Source organism: Ctenopharyngodon idella, chromosome 11 (assembly GCF_019924925.1).
Source record: "Ctenopharyngodon idella isolate HZGC_01 chromosome 11, HZGC01, whole genome shotgun sequence".
NCBI classification, from domain to species: domain Eukaryota; kingdom Metazoa; phylum Chordata; class Actinopteri; order Cypriniformes; family Xenocyprididae; genus Ctenopharyngodon; species Ctenopharyngodon idella.
Genome location: NC_067230.1, coordinates 17,729,699 through 17,750,065, shown reverse-complemented (window position 1 = coordinate 17,750,065; position 20,367 = coordinate 17,729,699). Strand labels below are relative to the sequence as shown.

The following is a 20,367-nucleotide window of genomic DNA, read 5'->3' as shown; positions in this document are numbered from 1 at the left end:
CCGCTATCAAATCAACCTGGGCTTCATTACACCTGAGCAGTGCCACAGGCTGATCCACGCCACGCCGCATTGATGCAGTAATTCATGCAGAAGGAGCCCCAACCAAGTGTTGAGTGCATAGAAATGAACATACTTTTCAGAAGCCTGACATTTGTTTAAAATATCCTTTTTTTATTGATCTTATGAAGTATTCTAATTTATTGAGATAGTGAATTGGTGGGTTTTTGTTAAATGTGAGCCAAAATCACCACAATTAAAAGAACCAAAGACTTAAAGTACTTCAGTCTGTGTGCATTGAATTTATTTAATACACGAGTTCCACAATTTGAGTTGAATTACTGAAATAAATGAACTTTTCCACGACATTCTAATTTATTGAGATGCACCTGTATATGCACCATATTACACTTTAATTATAATTTTTAATGTTCTTTAATAGCCTATATAATGCATGTTTGAATAAATCCGTCAAGTTGACAGCCACCATTTAAATGTTTATATTTCAAAAAACGAATTGGAGTAGAAATAATTTTAAAGTTAGTAGGCCTATTATAACTTTATTAGCCTATTATAAAAATTTCCTTAAGTGTGATTTAAGTTTGTATACAAATCAGTTCATTTTAACGTTCAATATTATTGTAGTACCAACTGATTCCCATGTATATTATACAGCATTAGCTGAGAGATTTTTTTTCTTGAGAAAATTTGCCATGTGTACCGGATATACAGTATATCCAAAAGTTAGTGAATTGAAATGCATCACTATGATGACAGACTGGCAGGAAATGGTGCAAAACAGAAAACAGAGTCCAAACAGGGATATTGTGACAGACTGATAAGCCTCATCTTTCCATTATTGTTCATTTAACTCTAAAACTCTAAAAAATGCTGGGTTAAAAATAACCCAAGTTGGGTTGAAAATGGACAAACCCAGCGACTGGGTTGTTTTAACCCAGCGGTTGGGTTAAATGTTAGCCCAACCTGCTGGGTAGTTTTACTTTAACTATTGTTTAAAAATGACTATATGGATGGCTTAAAATGAAAGTTGGACATTAAAAATCAGACACATAATTACTAGAGGCAACAATAATAATCAAAAGGTGAACATTTATTAATAAGCAATTTAATAAATGTTTGTTTAATTATTATATTTAATATTAATAAACGTTAATTTCCAACATATTTTGGGTTCATTTTAAGCAAGAAATACAGCAATTTTTACACAATAGTTGAGTTAAATAAAACTACCCAGTGTCACACTGTTTTTCACTATGTTCTTTTGTCACATGTCTCCCTTTGTTCAGTTTTCCGCCACTTGTCTGTATCCATGGTTACCTTCATTAGTTCATTTGTACCAGCTGTGTCTTGTAAATTAGTCTTGTTTGCTCCTGTTTCCTTTGTATATAAGCACTCAGTTTCAGTTCAGTCTTCGTCCTGTATTGTTTATGTTACACGGTTTTGTATTTCCCCTGTTTCTTGTTCCTAGTGTTCCATTAAAGATCTTTGAAGATATCTCCTTCACTGTGCATTGAATACTATACCACCTAATCGTGACACCCAGCAGGTTGGGCAAACGTTTAACCCAACTGCTGGGTTTGTCTATTTTCAACCCAACTTGGGTTGTTTTTAACCCAGCATTTTTTAGAGTGTAATAATAGTTGCAACTTGCACTCTTAAATGTGCATTAAAACTTGCCAGCTGATAAAACCTGTGATCCAGGGACCATATTCATATAACATCTAAGGCTATCTTAAAGGGTTAGTTCACCCAAAAATGAAAATAATGTCATTAATTACTCACTCTCATGTCGTTCCACACCCGTAAGACCTTCATTCATCTTCAGAACACAAATTAAGATATTTTTGTTGAAATCCGATGGCTCAGTGAGGCCTGCATAGCCAGCAATGACATTTCCTCTCTCAAGATCCATTAATGTACTAAAAACATATTTAAATCAGTTCAGTGTTTTTAGTACATTAATGGATCTTGAGAGAGGAAATGTCATTGCTGGCTATGCAGGCCTCACTGAGCCATCGGATTTCAACAAAAATATTTTAATTTGTGTTCTGAAGATGAACGAAGGTCTTAAGGGTGTGGAACGACATGAGGGTGAGTAATAAATGACATTATTTTAATTTTTGGGTGAACTAACCCTTTAACTGGCTGAGTTAGATGGTGATTGAAAATCAGTCCAGACTCTCCAGCTGTTAATGTCAGTGGCTGTTAAAGGCTTGTGTTGCTTATAATAAACTGACATGTTGATAAGACACACATAAGCATTGTTTCAGAATGCTCTCAATTACATGTAGCCTAGATCAGATGCACACTATATGCATGAGTGTGGTGGTGCTTATGGGGTGTCGCTCTGGGACGGGTGAGTATGAGGCTGGGTGGGAAAAGGAAAAAATCACAGTATACTCACTACAAAAAACTAGACTACACCACTGAGGGACCCCTATCCTAAGACTATATATTTTCCATGTATAAATAACTAATTTATACTGTGATATATTAATATTATAAATGTGTAAAATATTATTTAGAAATATTTTAGATTACATTATTATTGTACTGTACTTTTAGATGTATTATTTATTTATTTAAATCGGTTTGTTTATTTGTTTTTTAACAAATGTTTTGTTTATTTTAATAAATATATTGAAGTTTAATCAATAACATTAACACATTCCTGTAGCTCAAAAAGTAGATCCTTGCGCTCACAGCATAAAGGTCATGGGTTCAATTCCCAGGTCACGCATGAACTGATTAAAATATAAACCTTATTTGCAATATAAGTTGCATTGGATGAAAGTGTCATACAAATGCATAAGTGTTAAAAGTTACAGAAATTTCTAATTAGTGAATACACATTTTTTACCCATAAAACCCTATCAACTGCTTAGCAACACCCTAGCAACCAGAGTACCTTAGCAACTGCCTAACAACCTAGCAACTACCCGCAACCGCCTAGCAACCACCCACAACATCCTAGCAACTGCCTAGAAACCACTCAAAGTACCATAGAAACTGCCTAGCAACACCCTGGCAACCACCTAGAAACCAGCCAGAACACCCTAGCTACGAACTAGCAACTATCCAGAACGCCAAAACAACTGACTAGCAACACCCTAGCAACCAATCAGAACAACCTAGCTTAGAAACCACTCAAGAGCACCATAGAAACTGCAGAGCAACCACCCAGAACACTTCAGCAACTGCCTAGCAACAACCCAGAACACCCTAGAAACAGCCTAGCAACCACCTAAAGCACTTTAGCAACTGCCTAACACCCTAGTAACTAACCACCCACAACACCTTAGCAACACCCTAGCAACTGCTTAGCAACCACTCAAGGTACCATAAAGGCTGCCTATCAACACCCTGGCAACCACCTAGAAACCAGCCAGAACACCCTAGCTACCACCTAGCAACTATCCAGAACACCAAGACAACCAACTAGCATCACCCTAGCAACCAATCAGAACAACCTAGCTTAGAAACCACTCAGAGTACCATAGAAACTGCAGAGCAACCACCCAGAACACTTCAGCAACTGCCTAGCAACAACCCAGAACACCCTAGAAACAGCCTAGCAACCACCTAAAGCACTTTAGCAACTGCCTAACACCCTAGTAACTAACCACCCACAACACCTTAGCAACACCCTAGCAACTGCTTAGCAACCACTCAAGGTACCATAAAGGCTGCCTATCAACACCCTGGCAACCACCTAGAAACCAGCCAGAACACCCTAGCTACCACCTAGCAACTATCCAGAACACCAAGACAACCAACTAGCATCACCCTAGCAACCAATCAGAACAACCTAGCTTAGAAACCACTCAGAGTACCATAGAAACTGCAGAGCAACAACCCAGAGCACTTTAGAAACACCCTAGCTACCACCTAGCAACCTTCCAGAACACCATAACTGCCTAGCAATCACTTAGCAACCATACAGAACACCCAAACAATCACCTAGCATCCACCCTGAACACCCTAGCAACTTCATAGCAATGCCCTGGCAACCACCCAGAATACTCTAGCAACCACATAGCAACACCCTGGCAACCACTTAGCAACCATCCAAACAGCTCAGCTTTTTGTAAGCATAATCTCTATAAAATGATTGTTTTAAAAATGCTTATCACAAACACCTGGAAAAGTCACTTAAAAGTGTTGGTCAGAAACCACTCAAACTCAGTGTGAAAAGCAGAAATGGTTGTCAAACATCTGTCCTCATCTCACCAGAGATCCTTCAGATTCAACTTATTCATGCAAAACTTTGTGTCAAGAACTCACTCACATCTGTTGGCTCATTCTGATGCGACACCCACGTTCATCACATGACTTCCTGCAAACTCTCATACATTTCGCCTTCCTTAAACACACTGAAAACTGCGAACAAGAAGACAGTCGCTCCACACTTGAAGTCTGTATGTTTGTCCTGTGTTCATACGAGTCTGTATATGTGTTTGTAAGGCCTCGGCACTGACCGATGATGATGGAGACAGAAGAAAGGATATCAAACTTCCAGAGACTCCTATCAGGTAAAGGAATGTGTGTGTTTCTGTGACAGAGTCCATGATCTTCATCATTCATCAAGTGGCATATATCATCATGGCTTATCTGTTTGAATACTTTATGCACTTCAGTTTCCTCTGATGATTTAGAGTTTCAACAGAGACTTGACTTCCTTCTTCTGTTCTTTTTTTAGCAGAAGTGCATCTCACCTCTTTCTTTCTCGCTATAATAGCCGACGACACCAAAACTGCTTTATAAAAACAAAAACTTATGAAGTATTAGAATACAGTATTTTTGGTGTTCTTAATGTGTCTGAATGTTAAGAACACTGTTTTCCAGTGCAAATATCTAAACATCAACACATTAAGATACATTAACTGGAGAAGGAAAATGACTTGAGATTTTGGGCTTGTTTACAGACAAGTTGATCAAAATGAAGTGAGTTTGTGCTTAAAACAAGGAAAAATATCTGCCAATGGGGTAAGAAAAATAATCTTGTTTTCCCTTTGAATTCATTTTCTTTTTTAATTGAAATATGCAAGATTATGCCACTTTTTTTTCTTCTTCTTCTTCTTCTTTTTTTTTTTTTTTTTTTACAATATTCTTGCATATTGCAATAAAAAAGTTTCATATTTCAATAAAAAGTGTTGCATATTCTTGCATATTCCAATAAAAAAGTTTCATATTCCAATAAAAAAAGTTTCATATTCCAATAAAAAGCATTGCATATTCTTGCATATTCCAATAAAAAATTTTCATATTCCAATAAAAAGCATTGCATATTCTTGCATATTCCAATAAAAAAACATTTCATATTCCAATAAAAAGCATTGCATATTCTTGCATATTCCAATAAAAAATTTTCATATTCCAATAAAAAGCATTGCATATTCTTGCATATTCCAATAAAAAAACATTTCATATTCCAATAAAAAGCATTGCATATTCTTGCATATTCCAATAAAAAATTTTCATATTCCAATAAAAAGTGTTGCATATTCTTGCATATTCCAATAAAAAAACATTTCATATTCCAATAAAAAGCATTGCATATTCTTGCATATTCCAATAAAAAAACATTTCATATTCCAATAAAAAGCATTTCATATTCTTGCATATTCCAGTAAAAACATTGCATATTCTTGCATATTCCAATAAAAATTTTTCATATTCCAATAAAAAGCATTGCATATTCTTGCATATTCCAATAAAAAAACATTTCATATTCCAATAAAAAGCATTGCATATTCTTGCATATTCCAATAAAAAATTTTCATATTCCAATAAAAAGTGTTGCATATTCTTGCATATTCCAATAAAAAAGTTTCATATTCCAATAAAAGCATTTCATATTCTTGCATATTCCAGTAAAAACATTGCATATTCTTGCATATTCCAATAAAAAATTTCCATATTCCAATAAAAAGCATTGCATATTCTTGCATATTCCAATAAAAAAAGTTTCATATTCCAATAAAAAGCATTGCATATTCTTGCATATTCCAATAAAAAAGTTTCATATTCCAATAAAACGTGTTACATATTCTTGCATATTCTAATAAAAAAGTTTCATATTCCAATAAAAAGCATTTCATATTCTTGCATATTTTCCATTGGCAGATTTTTGTTATTGTTTTAAGCACAAACAAAAATATCTGAAGTCATTTTGCTTCTCATGTAAATATATCTTTATTTAAGAATGTTTAGATATTTGTACTGGAAAATAAGACAAAAACTGAGAAAGAAAAACTTTTTTTTTTGCAGCGTTGTAAATAAAACAGATTATTGTACTGTTTTACAGGGAAATACTATTTCAGTCTTTCTACTTCAAAATTTCATGTTTAATTCAATCTGTTACTTGTCATTTCTTTGTAATTTGTTGTGAAATTTACTAGCAATTTCTAGCAGTAATATGAATGATGATGTTTGTCCGCACAGATGACAGCTGCAGCTCGGATCTGTCCAGCGACTCATGCGAATATTATCAGACTGAGATATTCGGCCTGTTGCCGAGCTCACAGGCTCATCGACGGATTCACGCAGACGCCGTCACACATGATTTGGATGAGAGTTTTCACCTGGACAGAGTCTCCTGGAACCCCAGCGTGCCGCTCAGAGCTCTGCCTGTCTGTCTGCAGGACAAGAAAGACATCAGGTGACCGAGAATACCTTCAGTTACAAAGAAGATTCAGGACGCAGAATGATATTTTGATATATATTTCATACAGCAGAAATACAGAAATATCTTAGCCTATATTGGGGATCCTTCAAACCTTGTATTATCAGTAGTGGTTTGTGTGAATTATACACAGACATGTCACCATCTAGTGGTCAATCTCAGTGTTTCAGAGTTTTGTTTGTGCCAATCAGAGAGCGGCAGAACCTGCAGAGACACAGCATTGGCAACTGGGAATCGTGGAGGCGGAGCCAGCAAACCACATGGCGGCGCATAAAGGAGCATGTGGGCGGGGCCCTCTCAAGACTGTTGCCATGGAGTCACACGCTCCATAAGATTGAAGGTGACTGTTGAGTATGTTAATGATGTGTAGGCGAGTAGATGATGACAGAGCGGTTAACCGCACCTGATCTGGTCTACAGGTCAGTTTGGTGTCGGGGTGAAGGCGTACTTTGTGTTCCTGCGGTACCTGCTGTGTTTAAACCTGCTGTACTGCGTCATCATCGCCGGAACTGTGCTGACGCCGACGCTGGTGTTCAGGGAGAACTTGAGTATGAACAGTGAGGGTCTGCTGTCTCTTAAAAGGCCCGTTTACACCAAGTAGGATAACTATAACGATATAGCTCTAAAAATTGTTATAATTTTTAGAGCTATAACAATTACTGAACAACAGCCAATCAGAATCCATCCTGCTTTAAGAGCTTGAATATTTAAAGTGACAGAAACTGCAGTGCGCATTTAAGGCTTGTCCGTACCAATAACTATAAAGATAATGATAATCATATTAGCATCCACACCAGCGCAATATCGTTCTGTCGCTTTAAAGGTGCAGTAAGCGATTTCTGAAAAACACTGTTGAAAGTGGACCGAGCGCCACGACACACTTGTAGCCAATCAGCAGTAAGAGGCGTGTCCACTCATTAGGGGGGAGGTGCCTGTGCAGCATAGAGTGTTTGTGAATTTGAGGGCGGGGCTATAAAGTTGGGGGTGTGATCCTTTTGGGTAGGGGCGTGTCTGTTTTGTTGATCTCAAATATCAACAGCGTTTCTCAGAAATTGCTTACTGTACCTTTAAATGCTCGAGCTCTGAAGCAGGATGGATTCTGATTGGCTGTCAATGTTTTTATTATTCATTCAAATCATTCTGAATGTGATTCTAATGATATTGTTTCACTGTGCCGTTATCGTTGTGGAATCTGCTGTTCTTTTATATTTAGAACGATTTTTAGAACTATTTCTTTACTGTTATTGTCCTTGGTGTGAACACTAATCATTATAATAATCGTTTTTGGTGTGAACGGGCTTTTAGAGTTAAACATGATGCACTAAAACTGATCTAATGTCAAATAAAAACAGAGTTATTTGATTTTTTTTAGGCTATCAGAGTTTACCCCTTGGATATAAAGACATTTTTGTTGGATCGGTAAGTCATTTTATGATGATCGCTCTCTAATTTCCACACTGACAATCATGTTTAGATTTTATTTAATCAACTAATTTACTATAATTGAAAACTCACTCACTATGACCAGAGAGCACAATAAGTCATGTGGCTTGTTATACTGCATTTGTCTTTATATTGAGTTATATTCTTTCTGTTAATGTAGTAAAAACTGTTTTTATTCTATTGCTTGACTTTTCACATCTGCTTGTTGCTTTTGTTTGACATGCACAGATATAGATGAATGTATGGAGATTTCTGTTAATATTGTCCTAATTGTTTACAGCAATTGTGTTTATTTGATGTACTTTCTTGAGCATGTAAACAAGGTCATGGTCTTATTTTCTTCAGCTGTCTTTAACACTCGGCATGCTGTTTTTCTCTCTCTAAACACACTCTCTTCTCTTCCGGGTCTGTTGTCTGTCTTTTTCAGGGTGTTCTTGAAAACTCTTCAGTGTTTTATAGTTTCTACACTCGTGGGTCTCTTGATTTCGACTGTTTAAACACTCCGATCCTCTTTCTACTTGGCATGATCTCTGTCCTATTCCTCAGCATCATCATGGTGGTCCGCAGGTCAGATCATTCACCCCTGAGCTGTTAAATGAGTTGTTCCTGGTTCAAGTTACAGATGGAGATGCTGCTCATTCAGAATAAGTGATTTCAGCAGCAACATGCATTTGCTGCTCTTGACCACTAAGTGGCGCTATAACCATAGACTATATCAACAGCATAATGTCTAAAACTACAGAAAATCATTTCAACTCATCTCTAAGTTTGCAAATGCTGTGCATAGAATTTAACAGCTGTTGAACTGGGAACATTCATAACATGTATCTGTGAAATCATTTCTCATCTGATTTGTAGAGAATAGCTTCATAAATATGGACCCCATAAAGGGACATTGTGATGGAAAAGAAATATGAGAATAATTTCAATGTTTTTGCATTCACTCGCAAAACTCTCAGAGAACCTCAGCATTCGCTCGCAAATGTTTTGAGAATGCAAAATATTTTACAAATTCTAAAAAGCAAGCAAAGATTCTCAGTAGAATGCAAAAGTTTTCTTGGTAGAATTAAAAGGTTTAGTGAGCGAACGCAAAGATTCTTGGTAGAATTAAAAGGTTTAGTGAGCGAACGCAAAGATTCTTGGTAGAATTAAAAGGTTTAGTGAGCGAACGCAAAGATTCTTGGTAGAATTAAAAAGTTTAGTGAGCGAACGCAAAGATTCTTGGTAGAATTAAAAAGTTTTGTGAGCGAACGCAAAGATTCTTGGTAGAATTAAAAGGTTTAGTGAGCGAACGCAAAGATTCTTGGTAGAATTAAAAGGTTTAGTGAGCGAACGCAAAGATTCTTGGTAGAATTAAAAGGTTTAGTGAGCGAACGCAAAGATTCTTGGTAGAATTAAAAGGTTTAGTGAGCGAACGCAAAGATTCTTGGTAGAATTAAAAAGTTTAGTGAGCGAACGCAAAGATTCTTGGTAGAATTAAAAAGTTTTGTGAGCGAACGCAAAGATTCTTGGTAGAATTAAAAGGTTTAGTGAGCGAACGCAAGGATTCTCGGTAGAATTAAAAAGTTTAGCGAGCGAACGCAAAGATTCTTGGTAGAATTAAAAAGTTTCGTGAGCGAACGCAAAGATTCTCGGTAGAATTAAAAGGTTTAGTGAGCGAACGCAAAGATTCTTGGTAGAATGAAAAAGTTTCGTGAGCGAACGCAAAGATTCTTGGTAGAATTAAAAAGTTTCGTGAGCGAACGCAAAGATTCTCGGTAAAATTAAAAAGTTTAGTGAGCGAACGCAAAGATTCTCGGTAGAATTAAAAAGTTTCGTGAGCGAACGCAAAGATTCTCGGTAGAATTAAAAAGTTTAGCGAGCGAACGCAAAGATTCTCGGTAGAATTAAAAAGTTTCGTGAGCGAACGCAAAGATTCTTGGTAGAATTAAAAAGTTTCGTGAGCGAACGCAAAGATTCTCGGTAGAATTAAAAAGTTTAGCGAGCGAACGCAAAGATTCTTGGTAGAATTAAAAAGTTTCGTGAGCGAACGCAAAGATTCTCGGTAGAATTAAAAAGTTTCGTGAGCGAACGCAAAGATTCTCGGTAGAATTAAAAAGTTTAGTGAGCGAACGCAAAGATCCTCGGTAGAATTAAAAAGTTTCGTGAGTGAACGCAAAGTTTCTCAGTAGAACACAAACGTTTTTTGAGTGGATGAAAAGTTTCTTGGTAGAACTTTGGGGAAATTGTTTCTTTGAGGAATGAAAAAAGATTTGTGAGCAAACACAAAAGCAATGAATTCAAATTTTTCCTCTGACCTCATAATTTTGTCCATCACCGTGTCCCTTTAGGGTCTCCGTACACTCATGTCCACTGCGCTGCTCTCTTTCAGGACGGTGGTGGGCTACAAACACTCATGGCTCACTGGAAGTCGCTTCAGTTCCAACCTGAGTTACAAGGTTTTCTGTGGGTGGGATTTCTGCATCCAGGACCGTCAAGCAGCATCACTGAAACAAAACTTCATCAGAAATGAACTGAAGGTGAGAAATCAACAATCAGTCAGACTCAGAGAGATACAGGAAGAGTATTCCTATTGTCTCGATGACCTCTGACCTCTGCTTCAGATGGATCTAGAAGAGCAGACGTTTCACGAGCGAGTCCAGAGGAGATCGCTCAGACACTGGGTTCAGCTCATCCTCTTTCGGGTCTTTCTGAACTTCCTTGTGCTGATTCTTCTGGGAAGCTCATTCACTCTGATCCATTACTCCATTCTTCTGTCACAAAATGAGGTACTGTACATGTATAATGAATAATTAAAGGGGCCATATTATCATGTCCTTTTACAAAGTCTTGATGTTGTTTTTGGGCTCTACTCTGCTTGGATGTTCATTATTTTCTCCATTGTTGCAATGAGTTTCCTAATGATTGATGTCCAGACATTATTCTCTCTTGTCAGAATAAGGATCATCACTGGACTTCTCTGATGTTTGAGTATCTTCCTCCGATCACAATGACAGCGATAAACTACGTGTTGCCGCACATCTTCAGTAAGGTCTCAGAGTTTGAAGATTACTCACTCACCATCCAGCTCAACCTCACCCTAATCAGGTCAGACAGGTCATGCACTTTGACCTCTCGTGTGTGTCCCTGTGGTATTAAATACAGCAATATTTTTTATTGCATAGCTCTTTATATAAAGTTGAATACATATATGTGTGTGTATATATATATATATATATATATATATATATATATATATGTGTCCAACTTTATTCGTGTACATACAGTATATTGAGATAAAGCAATACTATAGCAAATCTCAACTGATTGATTGATTATTTCATTGCAAAATGTAAATTATATTATTGTCCAGGTCTGATCACCTAAATGCAACTATAAGGGATAAAGATATTAAGATATTATAAACTTTAACATCATGATTTTCTGTAAAGCTGCTTTGAAAAAGATGTGTGACAAAACCACTATACAAACACCTTTGACTTGACGTAAACTTATGTGAATATTATAGGAGTATTTTCCTGAAGTTGGCATCTTTGGGCATCTATCTGTTCTTCCTCATTAAATCTTCAGCTGTACAGGTTTGTTCACAGGGAAAACAGTCACCAATTAAATCTCTTTAATTTCTAAGTTGTAGAGATTACATGAAAAGCAAATGGGGACTTTTACTAAAGTCTCTTGACCTGTGCTCAGAATTGCAGTAAATGTGAAGGGAACGAGTTTGGGAAGGAGATGTATAAACTCACCGTCTTCAACTTCCTGGAGTGTTTCTTCACTGCGTTTTGTGTGACTTACCCAAGAACGTGAGTTACTCATACTTTATTGAACCCCTTTGAGCTAAAATATTGAACACAGAAGTTTTATGAGCGAACGCAAAGATTCTCAGTGAAACGCAAACGTTTTATGAACGAACGCAAAGATTCTTGGTGAAAAGTAAAAGATTTATGAGCGAATGCAAAGATTCTCGGTGGAACACAAACGTTTTATGAGCGAACGCAAAGATTCTCGGTGAAACGCAAACGTTTTATGAGCAAACGCAAAGATTCTCAGTGAAACGCAAACGTTTTATGAGCAAACGCAAAGATTCTCAGTGAAACGCAAACGTTTTATGAGCAAACGCAAAGATTCTCAGTGAAACGCAAACGTTTTATGAGCGAACGCAAAGATTCTCGGTGGAACACAAACGTTTTATGAGCGAACGCAAAGATTCTCGGTGAAACGCAAACGTTTTATGAGCAAACGCAAAGATTCTCGGTGGAACACAAACGTTTTATGAGCGAACGCAAAGATTCTCGGTGAAACGCAAACGTTTTATGAGCAAACGCAAAGATTCTCAGTGAAACGCAAACGTTTTATGAGCAAACGCAAAGATTCTCAGTGAAACGCAAACGTTTTATGAGCAAACGCAAAGATTCTCGGTGAAACGCAAACGTTTTATGAGCGAACGCAAAGATTCTCGGTGAAACGCAAACGTTTTATGAGCGAACGCAAAGATTCTCAGTGAAACGCAAACGTTTTATGAGCAAACGCAAAGATTCTCAGTGAAACGCAAACGTTTTATGAGCAAACGCAAAGATTCTCGGTGAAACGCAAACGTTTTATGAGCGAACGCAAAGATTCTTGGTGAAAAGTAAAAGATTTATGAGCGAATGCAAAGATTCTCGGTGGAACACAAACGTTTTATGAGCAAACGCAAAGATTCTTGGTGAAAAGTAAAAGATTTATGAGCGAATGCAAAGATTCTCGGTGGAACACAAACGTTTTATGAGCAAACGCAAAGATTCTCAGTGAAACGCAAATGTTTTATGAGCGAACGCAAAGATTCTCGGTGAAACGCAAACGTTTTATGAGCAAACGCAAAGATTCTCGGTGAAACGCAAATGTTTTATGAGCGAACGCAAAGATTCTCGGTGAAACGCAAACGTTTTATGAACGAACGCAAAGATTCTCGGTGAAAAGTAAAAGATTTATGAGCGAACGCAAAGATTCTCGGTGAAACGCAAACGTTTTATGAGCGAACGCAAAGATTCTCGGTGGAACGCAAACGTTTTATGAGCGAACGCAAAGATTCTCAGTGAAACGCAAACGTTTTATGAGCGAACGCAAAGATTCTCGGTGAAACGCAAATGTTTTATGAGCGAACGCAAAGATTCTCGGTGAAACGCAAACGTTTTATGAACGAACGCAAAGATTCTCGGTGAAACGCAAACGTTTTATGAACGAACGCAAAGATTCTCGGTGAAAAGTAAAAGATTTATGAGCGAATGCAAAGATTCTCGGTGGAACACAAACGTTTTATGAGCGAACGCAAAGATTCTCGGTGAAACGCAAACGTTTTATGAACGAACGCAAAGATTCTTGGTGAAAAGTAAAAGATTTATGAGCGAATGCAAAGATTCTCGGTGGAACACAAACGTTTTATGAGCAAACGCAAAGATTCTCGGTGGAACACAAACGTTTTATGAGCGAACGCAAAGATTCTCGGTGAAACGCAAACGTTTTATGAGCAAACGCAAAGATTCTCAGTGAAACGCAAACGTTTTATGAGCGAACGCAAAGATTCTCAGTGAAACGCAAACGTTTTATGAGCAAACGCAAAGATTCTCGGTGAAACGCAAACGTTTTATGAGCGAATGCAAAGATTCTCGGTGGAACACAAACGTTTTATGAGCAAACGCAAAGATTCTCGGTGAAACGCAAACGTTTTATGAGCAAACGCAAAGATTCTCGGTGGAACACAAACGTTTTATGAGCGAACGCAAAGATTCTCGGTGAAACGCAAACGTTTTATGAGCAAACGCAAAGATTCTCAGTGAAACGCAAACGTTTTATGAGCGAACGCAAAGATTCTCAGTGAAACGCAAACGTTTTATGAGCAAACGCAAAGATTCTCGGTGAAACGCAAACGTTTTATGAGCGAATGCAAAGATTCTCGGTGGAACACAAACGTTTTATGAGCAAACGCAAAGATTCTCAGTGAAACGCAAACGTTTTATGAGCAAACGCAAAGATTCTCAGTGAAACGCAAACGTTTTATGAGCAAACGCAAAGATTCTCGGTGAAACGCAAACGTTTTATGAGCGAATGCAAAGATTCTCGGTGGAACACAAACGTTTTATGAGCGAACGCAAAGATTCTCAGTGAAACGCAAATGTTTTATGAGCGAACGCAAAGATTCTCGGTGAAACGCAAACGTTTTATGAGCAAACGCAAAGATTCTCGGTGAAACGCAAATGTTTTATGAGCGAACGCAAAGATTCTCGGTGAAACGCAAACGTTTTATGAACGAACGCAAAGATTCTCGGTGAAAAGTAAAAGATTTATGAGCGAACGCAAAGATTCTCGGTGAAACGCAAACGTTTTATGAGCGAACGCAAAGATTCTCGGTGGAACGCAAACGTTTTATGAGCGAACGCAAAGATTCTCAGTGAAACGCAAACGTTTTATGAGCGAACGCAAAGATTCTCGGTGAAACGCAAATGTTTTATGAGCGAACGCAAAGATTCTCGGTGAAACGCAAACGTTTTATGAACGAACGCAAAGATTCTCGGTGAAACGCAAACGTTTTATGAACGAACGCAAAGATTCTCGGTGAAAAGTAAAAGATTTATGAGCGAATGCAAAGATTCTCGGTGGAACACAAACGTTTTATGAGCGAACGCAAAGATTCTCGGTGAAACGCAAACGTTTTATGAACGAACGCAAAGATTCTTGGTGAAAAGTAAAAGATTTATGAGCGAATGCAAAGATTCTCGGTGGAACACAAACGTTTTATGAGCGAACGCAAAGATTCTCGGTGAAACGCAAACGTTTTATGAACGAACGCAAAGATTCTTGGTGAAAAGTAAAAGATTTATGAGCGAATGCAAAGATTCTCGGTGGAACACAAACGTTTTATGAGCGAACGCAAAGATTCTCGGTGAAACGCAAACGTTTTATGAACGAACGCAAAGATTCTTGGTGAAAAGTAAAAGATTTATGAGCGAATGCAAAGATTCTCGGTGGAACACAAACGTTTTATGAACGAACGCAAAGATTCTCAGTGAAACGCAAACGTTTTATGAACGAACGCAAAGATTCTTGGTGAAAAGTAAAAGATTTATGAGCGAATGCAAAGATTCTCGGTGGAACACAAACGTTTTATGAGCGAACGCAAAGATTCTCGGTGAAACGCAAACGTTTTATGAGCAAACGCAAAGATTCTCAGTGAAACGCAAACGTTTTATGAGCAAACGCAAAGATTCTCAGTGAAACGCAAACGTTTTATGAGCAAACGCAAAGATTCTCGGTGGAACACAAACGTTTTATGAGCGAACGCAAAGATTCTCGGTGAAACGCAAACGTTTTATGAGCAAACGCAAAGATTCTCAGTGAAACGCAAACGTTTTATGAGCAAACGCAAAGATTCTCAGTGAAACGCAAACGTTTTATGAGCAAACGCAAAGATTCTCGGTGAAACGCAAACGTTTTATGAGCGAATGCAAAGATTCTCGGTGGAACACAAACGTTTTATGAGCGAACGCAAAGATTCTCGGTGAAACGCAAACGTTTTATGAGCGAACGCAAAGATTCTCAGTGAAACGCAAACGTTTTATGAGCAAACGCAAAGATTCTCAGTGAAACGCAAACGTTTTATGAGCAAACGCAAAGATTCTCGGTGAAACGCAAACGTTTTATGAGCGAACGCAAAGATTCTTGGTGAAAAGTAAAAGATTTATGAGCGAATGCAAAGATTCTCGGTGGAACACAAACGTTTTATGAGCAAACGCAAAGATTCTTGGTGAAAAGTAAAAGATTTATGAGCGAATGCAAAGATTCTCGGTGGAACACAAACGTTTTATGAGCAAACGCAAAGATTCTCAGTGAAACGCAAATGTTTTATGAGCGAACGCAAAGATTCTCGGTGAAACGCAAACGTTTTATGAGCAAACGCAAAGATTCTCGGTGAAACGCAAATGTTTTATGAGCGAACGCAAAGATTCTCGGTGAAACGCAAACGTTTTATGAACGAACGCAAAGATTCTCGGTGAAAAGTAAAAGATTTATGAGCGAACGCAAAGATTCTCGGTGAAACGCAAACGTTTTATGAGCGAACGCAAAGATTCTCGGTGGAACGCAAACGTTTTATGAGCGAACGCAAAGATTCTCAGTGAAACGCAAACGTTTTATGAGCGAACGCAAAGATTCTCGGTGAAACGCAAATGTTTTATGAGCGAACGCAAAGATTCTCGGTGAAACGCAAACGTTTTATGAACGAACGCAAAGATTCTCGGTGAAACGCAAACGTTTTATGAACGAACGCAAAGATTCTCGGTGAAAAGTAAAAGATTTATGAGCGAACGCAAAGATTCTCGGTGAAACGCAAACGTTTTATGAGCGAACGCAAAGATTCTCGGTGGAACGCAAACGTTTTATGAGCGAACGCAAAGATTCTCGGTGGAACGCAAACGTTTTATGAGCGAACGCAAAGATTTGCGGTCATAAGCAAACGTTTTATGAGCGAACGCAAAGATTCTTGGCGAAACACAAAAGTTCACGTGAACCCTGTTTATTTATTTTAATTTTCCATTTTTATGATTTAATAGTTTACCAGCTCTTCATCAACTCACACAGTTTGAGAGACTAATGACCGTATGTTCCTTTTCATCATAGCTTATTAGCGAAGAAGTTTCCATCCTCATCATTACTAGGCAAGAAGCAGTTTGAGATTTCCTTCAACGTGCTGGACCTGGTCAACAGTCAGACGGTCACATGGGTCGGCGTGTTTTACTGCCCTCTACTGCCGGCCATCAGCACCGTCAAGCTGCTTTTTCTCTTCTACATCAAGAAGGTTTGATGTTTGTATTCACATTTGTATATATTTTAATTTTATTCCAGTAAACGTGTATTTTATTTCAAGCAACAAAAATATTTTTTATGGTTTTATTTAACTATAATAATCCTGCAAAAGAGAAAAGTCAAACAAAAGCTATCCTAAAGAATGTTTTAAGATCAGATTTAGAAACAGCTGATATAATAATATCATCTCTCTGTCTGTCTGTCAGTTCACAGTGGTCCGCTGTTGTGTTCCGGCTCAGAGAATGTTCCGGACCGCCAGTTCATCTGTTCTCTTCCATTTCATGCTGTTGTTGGGTCTCTCCATGTCTGTGGTCACATTAGCTGTCAATATCAACAGGTACTAGTCAATGCTGATATATACAGTACAGTATATTTATGATATAATACAGTGTGTTTTCATACACTGGTCAGTTTTGGTCTATTTTGCTTCCATAACATGTGGAAACAAAACATCCAAAAGTGTTTTTATTGCACTTTATCTATTTGCATATGTAGATTTCAGTTAAAATCCATATCTTTAAAGACGGTGAGTTTGAGTCGGAAATCTTTACAGTTTTATTCATATCTATATTCTGAAGGTTTGTTCATATATCATTCACCTGATTTATAGAACCTTTTACGCCTAAAAACATGGTAAAATATATATTATTTTCTGTCTCTTGACAGTATTTTCTGATTTAAGAAGTGATAAAAACAGAAATCCAAAATCCCCTCTGGAAAAACCTATAATATGTCAACAAAACCAAAGAACAATTATGAATCTGGCTTTATGCAATGTTAAGATTTTTGTGCTGGAAATGCATGCAAATTTACTTAGATTATGACTCATTTGCTATTAGCTAAATATTTACTCTATAGTGCCTTGCATTAATAAAAGAAAATGAGATGTAATAAAACGTTTAGCAAACACCAAATATTTATTCACTCATAATATGTGAGTTTTATATTAGCGTGGTTTTCCTCACGTTCATAAACCGTATCCTGGCATGTTCTCATCTAAGGTTCGATAAGTGTTGCGGCCCGTTTAAAGACAGATCCGTGGTTAATGTGACCAGTGGGTGTATAGAGAAGCTGCCCGAGCCGGTCAGGAACACCATCAGCTACATCTCGTCAGAGGCCTTCGCCTTCACTCTGATACTGGCTGAGGTGTAAGTGTGTGTTTTTTATTTCTAATGCTGGATCCTAAGCAGCTGTGATGGAAAATTCACATAAAAATAGATTGTATGTAAATTTGTTTGTGACCCGTTGACCTTTTTCACAGTGTCGTTCTGACGTCGTACGTGTCTCGTGGACGAGCGAATCGTAAAGCCATCGAGAGACTGAAGGACATGTTGGTGATGGTGAGTGTTTTACGTGAACAGAACTGAGAAGTCTTAGTTTCTTTAGCTTTTATTTGATTAGCAGATGCAAAATGACAAATAAAGAAAAACACAAACACCATGTTCAGTCCCAGGTGAAAAAAAAAGAACACTTCCAAAATGTACTTAGTATTTTTGTACTTAATATACTAAAAATTATTCTTTAGTACTTCTTAAGATAATCTTAAAGGATTAGTTCACTTCAGAGTTAAAATTTCCTGATAATTTACTCACCTCCATGTCATCCAAGATGTTCATGTCTTTCTTTCTTCAGTCTAAAAGAAATTGAGGAAAACATTCCAGGATTTTTCTCCATATAGTGGACTTCAGGTTGAAGGTCCAAATGTCAGTTTCAGTGCAGCTTCAAAGAGCTCTACATGATCCCAGACGAGGAATAAGAGTCTTATCTAGAGAAACCATCGGCCATATTCTAAAAAAATAAACATTTATATACTTTTTATATACTTGCACTGCTCTGCACGCATTACAAAATCACGTTGGAAAGGTCACGCATGACGTAGGTGGAAGTACTGCGGTAGGGCGAAAAACTCAAATCTTCAAAATCATCCGACATCGTTGTTTTACCTTTTTTTGTAAAGACCGTTTGACTTAGTCTTTGACGTTCGCTTACTCAGTACTTCCTCCTATGTCACACGTGACCTTTCCAACGTGATTACGTAATGCGTGGAGCATCACAGAGCAGTGCAAGTATATAAAAAGTATATAAATGTTTTTTTTTTTTAGAAAATGTCCGATGGTTTCTCTAGATAAGACTCTTATTCCTCGTCTGGGATCATGTAGAGCTCTTTGAAGCTGCACTGAAACTGACATTTGGACCTTCAACCTGAAGTCCACTATATGGAGAAAAATCCTGGAATGTTTTCCTCAATTTCTTTTCCACTGAAGAAAGAAAGACATGAACATCTTGGATGACATGGAGGTGAGTAAATTATCAGGACATTTTAAGATTATCTTAAGAAGTAGAGGTTTCATACAAGTAATGCAAGTTTTCTATTTCTACTTCTGAACTATATATAAAAATGTTAATGTTATGCCCAAAACTATTTCTAAAACACTCCTATCCTTCTGTAGAAGGGTAATTATCTGCTCCTGAATCTCTTCTGTATTCTGTCTCCAGTGCAGCTCTGATAAACGCTTCCTGGTGAAGCAGCACTCGACGATCACGAGACGACAGCTCCGACGCTAACATGACATCAGTATGATAAAACAAACACAAACTTAACCCTTATAGGGTCTTTTTAGACCCCAAACGACGTTTGCTAAAATGAAAAAAATGTTCTCTTTGTCCAAATGGCACTGTGAAACTGTACAGTTGTTAACACTTTCTAGATCTACAAATAAAAAAAAATTGGAGCGATATCTTGTTTTTATGTTAGTGTAGGAAAAAAAGTCACACTCAAGGTCTTTGGGGTCTCCACAGACTCCAGGCAACAAAATGTAATTTTGTAACAAAATAATTGTTTTTTAAAAAACAAATGTAATTTTACTCTGTTTATTAATGTTTTTACTTCATATCTGTGCAGTTTATGGAGGATTTATCATATCTTTTAAATTTATATAAATAAATAAATATTTTTTTAAATAGTTTTTTTATACAAAAACATCTTTTTATGTGAAATTCACTTTATAAAAGACCCACATTTCTAACTTTCACTCATGGGGATAACATGGATAATTTGACATGGTTTAGTGTAAGATATTTGTCCATCTTTTGGAAAATGCAGTTTTAAAAGTAAAAAAATGATCACTTTTACCAGTAGATGGCTCCAGAGCTCCACTATTTGCTATGTGCTCTTTGACTGACTGAAAGACATCTTTTCACAAGTATTTTTCAGTTGGATTCATATCTAAATATTATGAAATCACAATTATGACATGAAAATGTTGATTTTGAGGATGACTTTTGTCCATTTTCTAAGTGGGGTTTCATCATAATGTAACAATATTGAAAAACTGATTTTTTTCATTACAAACAATACTAAACTTTGACAAAAAGTAGCTTTTATT

General features: G+C 37.2%; 1 protein-coding gene across 2 annotated transcripts; it reads left to right on the top strand.

Moving 5' to 3' along the window:
• Positions 1-4,313: 4,313 nt before the first annotated feature.
• On the top strand, positions 4,314-19,820 carry tmc8 (transmembrane channel-like 8). 2 transcript variants are annotated; one of them, XM_051913202.1, is made up of 16 exons: positions 4,314-4,550; positions 6,463-6,679; positions 6,895-7,043; positions 7,123-7,251; positions 8,076-8,122; positions 8,574-8,713; positions 10,518-10,665; positions 10,750-10,914; positions 11,082-11,233; positions 11,655-11,724; positions 11,837-11,946; positions 16,796-16,973; positions 17,188-17,318; positions 17,983-18,129; positions 18,243-18,321; positions 19,478-19,820. In XM_051913202.1, exons 1-16 carry the CDS (start codon positions 4,499-4,501, stop codon positions 19,544-19,546), a joined length of 1,983 nt encoding a protein of 660 aa, XP_051769162.1. In that variant the 5' UTR covers positions 4,314-4,498; the 3' UTR covers positions 19,547-19,820. The 2 variants fall into 2 exon arrangements, with proteins under 2 accessions (XP_051769162.1, XP_051769161.1); XM_051913201.1 differs by having other exon boundaries at positions 7,123-7,260.
• Positions 19,821-20,367: the final 547 nt, after the last annotated feature.